The sequence below is a fragment of the Mizuhopecten yessoensis genome, unplaced genomic scaffold (assembly GCF_002113885.1).
Source record: "Mizuhopecten yessoensis strain PY_sf001 unplaced genomic scaffold, ASM211388v2 scaffold5965, whole genome shotgun sequence".
NCBI classification, from domain to species: Eukaryota; Metazoa; Mollusca; class Bivalvia; order Pectinida; family Pectinidae; genus Mizuhopecten; species Mizuhopecten yessoensis.
The window spans coordinates 526,372-533,447 of record NW_018406312.1 but is presented as its reverse complement, the minus strand read 5'-3'; the positions used below and the strand labels follow the sequence as shown (position 1 = coordinate 533,447).

Below are 7,076 nucleotides of genomic sequence, written 5' to 3'. Positions count from 1 at the left end.
GTTTACATATAAAATGTGCAGCAACATTTTACTGGAAAAGGTGGCACGGTTCGCATATCCGATGATCCGTCAAGTATCGGCTGTTTTGTCCGCGTTTTACCCCATGCCAATTAGTTGTGATTCACAACAAACAAACTAGCCAACAATATAACAACAACGATTTGTTGTTGGACGTGGAATTCGTTCTTGTTGAAGCATCCCTGCAGGTATCGTATATTTTATTGGGCGGAATAACTTAGATACTGTTTGGCTACTGCCGCTTATGTTTGTAATATTCCGGGTGTAATGGATCGCTTTCATTTATTCAGTTTCTGAAAATATAGGGCATTATATATCTTATTTATGTTAAATTTACGTGTATCTTACAAGGAAAATATACATTAATTCTAGATGACGTCGTGTACACTGTACAGTGTGACGTTAAGTACTACTAGGGCGTTTGAGCGCAATGTCATCGCAAATCCTTGGTCATGTGGTGTTTATATATATATGTACAATACATATACACATCAGGTTTACTTTTGTTGCACGTTCTCTTTACTTTTGTTGTACAATCAGTACATCCATAGCCTCTGAAATTTAATAATGATAGAATTTGATCATCTAGTCAACAGAAAAGAAAAATGCATGCAGAGAAATTGCGATGTACAGTCTATGTTAATTTACAAATGCGGACACACTCACTGTATTTTTGGTGGCTAATGGGCAAAATCCCTTCAAAACTATATCAATTTATTATTTCAAAAAATTTGATTTAGAAAAGAAAAAATATTGTCACTCGCCACCATACATCACTATTAAAATGAAGCGGAACTAGACTGGGTTGATTGCCGGCGACCAGTTAGCTTAATTGGTTAAAAAGTCTGTCTAGAGTTTGGAGGGTCCCACGTTGAACCCCGATCTGGCCGTGCATTTTTCTGCTCCTATTACATTTAGTGCCTGTGATCAAAACCTTGTCAAGAACTTGGTGTATGCTTGACAAGGGGATACCTGAATCTGGGTTGTAAATAGTTGTGTCTTCTGGGTTTAAGACTTAGAAAAAGGAGGGAGGAATGTAGCGGAACAAGACTGTGTCGATCGCTGGTGACGGGTTAGCTCAATTGGTTAGAGCGTTTCGTCTAGAGTTCGGAGGGTCCCAGGTTCGAATCATGGTCTGGCCATGCTTTTTTTACTATTTTCCCCTATTTTCAAGAAAGGGCAATTGATTCAGAAAATTATATTAAAGTCTCTCTTCAGGTTACGGGATAGCATCCTGGAAGGATGAAGGAATTAATACAATAAAACCTGATGATAAGACCTAGAGAAGTGAAATAGTGATGAGTTGCTGACAGCAATATTAATGCAGTGTATCTGTTCTATAATGCCAATGTGCGAGGGCCAAAAACGCAAAGCCCTTCTACGACAAAATCAAGATTGGATGCTGATCAGCTTGAGGTCTTTAGTTAAGACCCAGATCTCTGCTTGAGGCTGCCTTAAGTGCGTCTGTGATACATTTTTTAGAGTGTATTTTTTTAATTTATAATTTGATGCAAGGTGATTTTTTTTTGTTTTTTTGTTTAAATGGATGCGGGGGGGAGGGGGGGGGGGGCGTAAGATTTAATAACAATGATGTGATCAGCTGGAGCAAATTACTGATGTAACATGAATTAAAAAAAAAATGATTTGCTACCATGCATAACAGGGCTAGAAATTACTTTTGCAGTTTTTAATATACCGTTAGTCAATTGGGGTAGTATTTTCCAATTTTTGCTTTTCTAGTCCATGTGTTAATTCTGTAATTCTAACCCTGCATAGGGTTTTCTTTTTTACTTTTCCTTCCATTTTATTAATTATGTATACATGTGATGATTTTTTCCCCCAGATTGATGTCAAGACTCCTAATGTAACACTATGGAGATCATGGAGACAGAGGAATGCCTTGAAGTTTCTCTACCACGATTAGACAGATCAGGCCTCTTTAGCAAAACCATTATTGTAGAAGGGGTAGGCCTGGCCAGACCTCTGGAACAAACGACATGCTCAGTTATTGTAGATGCAAAAGATTTTCCAGCATCCAGTAGACAATATAGTGCAGAGACTTCTCTAGTTTTCACTATTGGCGAACTGGACGGGGAGCAAGATCTATTTATTGACAAATGCATAACCACAATGAGGAAAGAGGAAGTCGCAATGTTTCAAAGTAACGAGGCGTTTGATTGGTTTGACAGGCCCTGTGTGGTTACCATAAACCTACAGCACTTTGACAACCCTCCAGGCTGGCCACTCCTGACCAATTCCCAGAAGTACGAGCAAGCAAAACAACACAAACAAACTGGGGTGGAACTCTTCAAACAGGAGGAGATAAAAAGTGCCTTCAGACAATTTAGTAGAGCCACAAAGTATCTCCTCCTGATTGACAAGGGCCTTGATGTGCCTGGAGATATTGATAAACTACTGTATCAGTGTCATCTCAACCTGGCAGCATGCCAACTCAGGTTTCCCTCGGCAGCGGATCATGTCATCACAAACTGCACAAAGGCTTTGATTCTAGACCACAAAAATGTTAAAGGACATGTAAGGAGAGGCCAGGCATACCTGGCGAAGGGAGACTACTCTGCAGCAGCCCAAGACTTCAATAAAGGACTACAGTTCAATCCCAATAACAAGTTTATACAAAACCTGCTCACGATAGCTCAGAATGGCCAACGAGCTGAAAATAAACAATTATCATCAGGACTTAGCCAAATGTTTACTTGAAATTGATCTCAATGTATGCAGCTAATATAACCTAGAGGTCAACGGATTGGGTGAAGTAACAAAATATTTGTTATGCTCTTCGAAAAAAAAATACGATCCTCAAAAAAAGTATAGTGTTGCATACCATTATTTGGTCTGTATGCCCAAGAACAAGGCCACATTGAGGTCAATAGTCAAATTCATTATTCGGGCCAAAACTTTGACTTGCTGAATGACAAGACAGTGTGTCATGTACTACTACAATGTATTAGATCTAGATCTGTACACCTAAACTCAAGGTCACATTTAGGTAAAGGGTCAAATTCATTTTTTGGCCTATAACTTCTGGTAAGCTGAAAATAACTCAGTATAATTGAAGTGATAAATGTAGGATTGCAAGAGAGTGTGTAACAAACAACAATTGGGTTCATAAACCTGAGGTCAAGGTCACATTGAATTAAAAGGTCAAATTCGTCATCATAACTACTGACTCTCAGGGTAACTCTATGAAAGAACTTATGGGTCATTTTTGACCTCAACTTTCAACTTGAATTTATTTACCTATTCTTGTTATAAACATCTTATTAGTGAATTTGGGCTTTCTTTCTTGGTGCAGATTTTTTCAAATGCGCATGCCAAAATGCCCTACCATAGCAACAAAATTGCGTTGCTATGCAGAAATAGCCAAAACATGGTGTTTTCAGACAGTTGGCATGCAGGAATGAAAGCATCAACATTTGACAAACAAAAATTCCTTTCTACGAATGAACACTGATATGACGATGTTCAAGCATGTCAAATATGTATTTGTTTGTTGCATCCGGAGGCTTTCAAAAATTGAAGAGTGTTTAGTTGATTTCCTTCAAAATGGCCAATTTTCAACCAAAATAGCACACAACATACGATATTCACACATTTTATTACGAAAACACGGGTTTATGTTTCTATTTGTAATGCCATAATTATCTCCTTAACCAAATGATAAATAATTTGAAATTTCATATTTGCGTACTTCATTTATTCCAGATTACGAATAAAACAGCACATTATCAATCCCTGATGAGGCCAGAAATGACCTTTAACGCCCCTAGTCCTTATAAGGGATATATGTAGGATCGCAAGGCGGTGTGTTGCATACCACTTTAAGGTGTGTACGTCTGAGGTCAGGGTCACATTGAGGTCATACTTTATTCCAGTCTTGGTGACATGTTTAGGGAGCATTATCCATCAGTTTTACTGATTTTCCGGTTTGAATAATAAGATCAAGTCAACTTTATCAAGTATGTCTGTTTGAGATGTTTAAAAGTGAAATATTAAGAAATGATGTCAAAAGTGTGTTACAAAGACAAAGTAAATACATATTTGTTTGTTGAAATGGATCTATATTTTAATGCATTAAATTAAAAAATTGTAATTGTATGTGTTTTATGCCGTGTTCTATAGGAAAGATTGGTGAGACTCAGTAGGCCATGTAAGTGGCTTAAACCATCTAAATACCAGTACTCATTGTAGTTTGTATTCAGATGTTGAGTATCGGCTCATCTGGTCCAAATAACCAAGGTAAGCTTATACTGTACTTTGGTGTTTGCTGTCCAACAATAAATTCTTAAAATGATTTCTTATTCTGAATCACTGGACAGAACTTTACCAAATTTGAATGGAAACAACAGCAATCTTGTTATGACCAGATCTTTTATTCCATCCTGATACTCTACGTTTCACTCAGTCAAAGGATGGACATACTTTTTGCGTATCAGAGTGGAATAAAATATCTGGTTTTAATCAGAAATAAACATCTGTATTGGGCAGTGATTCAAAATCATACAAATGGAAGTGCTGATACCCCAGGTAACTGACAGGTAGGGCTAGAAAGGGATACTGTGTGGGGTAACTGACAAGTAGAGCTAGAAAGGGATACTGTGTGTGGTAACTGACAAGTAGGGCTAGAAAGGGATACTTTGTGTGGTAACTGACAAGTAGGGCTAGAAAGGGATACTTTGTGGGGTAACTGACAGGTAGGACTAGAAAGGGATACTTTGTGGGGTAACTGACAGGTAGGGCTAGAAAGGGATACTTTGTGGGGTAACCGACAGGTAGGGCTAGAAAGGGATACTTTGTGGGGTAACCGCCAGGTAGGGCTAGAAAGGGATACTTTGTGGGGTAACTGACAGGTAGGGCTAGAAAGGGATACTTTGTGGGGTAACTGACAGGTAGGGCTAGAAAGGGATACTTTGTGGGGTAACTGACAGATAGGGCCAGAAAGGGATACTTTGTGGGGTAACTGACAAGTAGTGCTAGAAAGGGATACTTTGTGTGGTAAATGACAGGTAGGGCTAGAAAGGGATACTTTGTGGGGTAACCGCCAGGTAGGCCTAGAAAGGGATACTTTGTGGGGTAACTGACAGGCAGGGCTAGAAAGGGATACTTTGTGTGATAACTGACAGGTAGGGCTAGAAAGGGATACTTTGTGGGGTAACTGACAGAGAGGGCCAGAAAGGGATACTTTGTGTGGTAACTGACAGGTAGGGCTAGAAAGGGATACTTTGTGGGGTAACTGACAGATAGGGCCAGAAAGGGATACTTTGTGTGGTAACTGACAGGTAGTGGTAGAAAGGGATACTTTGTGTGGTAACTGACAGGTAGGGCTAGAAAGGGATACTTTGTGGGGTAACTGACAGGTAGGGCTAGAAAGGGATACTTTGTGGGGTAACTGACAGGTAGGGCTAGAAAGGGATACTTTGTGGGGTAACTGACAGATAGGGCCAGAAAGGGATACTTTGTGGGGTAACTGACAAGTAGTGCTAGAAAGGGATACTTTGTGGGGTAAATGACAGGTAGGGCTAGAAAGGGATACTTTGCCAATATTGCTTTTCACGGTGAATTTAATATATAGATATTAACTAGATTACATTTGAAGTTCTTCCAAGTGGTGGGGATTTTAAATTGTACAGTGGAAGAGCTGATGGGACAGAGCAAAGTAGAGTAATTTAGTCAAACTACTTTAAGTGATTTCTATAACCTTTTAAAAGATGGATTTTGCCCTTGTTGCTTTTACTCAAGAACTGTAAGATGGATATCAACCATATTTGGTTTTACAGTATACAAGGGTACTAGTGGCACCCTTACTTGTGATGGTATAAAAAAAACAGAAGAAAATGTCTTTATTTATATTTATTTCACATTCACATTCAAACACGATACATCAATGGAGGTACAAAGCATCTCATCAAACTCACACGAGATCAATGGAGGTACAAAGCATCTCATCAAACTCACACGAGATCAATGGAGGTACAAAGCATCTCATCAAACTCACACGAGATCAATGGAGGTACAAAGCATCTCATCAAACTCACACGAGATCAATGGAGGTACAAAGCATCTCATCAAACTCACACGAGATCAATGGAGGTACAAAGCATCTCATCAAACTCACACGAGATCAATGGAGGTACAAAGCATCTCATCAAACTCACACGAGATCAATGGAGGTACAAAGCATCTCATCAAACTCACACGAGATCAATGGAGGTACAAAGCATCTCATCAAACTCACACGAGATCAATGGAGGTACAAAGCATCTCATCAAACTCACACGAGATCAATGGAGGTACAAAGCATCTCATCAAACTCACACGAGATCAATGGAGGTACAAAGCATCTCGTCAAACTCACACGATATCAATGGAGGTACAAAGCATCTCATCAAACTCACACAAGATCAATGGAAAATGACCCAAGCTTACTTAATTAAAATATGTGCACTTAAAATTAACTTAATGAGCATTCACATACACAAGCAGATATTTCAACCTTACTATCAAACAGTACGTAAATGAATTTTAACTTTAATATTCATCAATCTCATAAATTTATCAAATTTGAACTTCCTGGTGACAGATCTCACAGGAAATTTCAGTGATGTTATGTTTTATGAATGACAGGATGTAAAATCAATCCAAACTTCGTTGCACATGCTACAGTGTATATAGTTTTTGTATTTACCCTTAGAAATAGAACTTCAGCTTCCTCTAATGTCCTGTAGGAGAGGTGCTAGCAAAATAACTTTGACCTATGGTAAGTTAAATTTTTACCTGTTTTTTTAAAGCTCTTCTTTAGAATCTCTTTCAAAATTGATCATAAAGTTTTAATATTTGTCCAGAAAGCTAAAGCTCTTATTTATGTCAGTATATATAATACATGTAAAAATATGTATTCATATACAATTAAGGAAATCGTATGAAAATGGTCATTTTCCTCACCAGGAAAACATGTAAGTTCAATTGTAGTACTGATAAATACTGATAGGAATGACAATGGTACAGGAATTGTTTGGTGATAGGTAATTCAGATATACGTC

At 38.3% G+C, this 7,076-nt stretch overlaps 1 protein-coding gene and 1 long non-coding RNA gene across 2 annotated transcripts; both read left to right on the top strand.

Annotated features, from left to right (window-relative positions):
* Window positions 1–106: 106 nt before the first annotated feature.
* On the top strand, window positions 107–3,528 carry LOC110451358 (peptidyl-prolyl cis-trans isomerase FKBP4-like). The gene is made up of 2 exons (XM_021499327.1): window positions 107–206; window positions 1,862–3,528. The coding sequence occupies exon 2, from the start codon at window positions 1,891–1,893 to the stop codon at window positions 2,734–2,736; it is 846 nt and encodes a 281-aa protein (XP_021355002.1). The 5' UTR covers window positions 107–206; window positions 1,862–1,890; the 3' UTR covers window positions 2,737–3,528.
* Window positions 3,529–5,876: 2,348 nt separating this feature from the next.
* Window positions 5,877–6,817, top strand: LOC110451346. The gene is made up of 2 exons (XR_002463061.1): window positions 5,877–5,926; window positions 5,967–6,817. It is a non-coding gene; the product is annotated as an uncharacterized LOC110451346 (long non-coding RNA).
* Window positions 6,818–7,076: the final 259 nt, after the last annotated feature.

Excerpts from the sequence above, each read along its gene's own strand:
- LOC110451358 (XM_021499327.1), top strand. The coding sequence starts at position 1,891 with ATGGAGATCATGGAGACAGAGGAATGCCTTGAAGTTTCTCTACCACGA.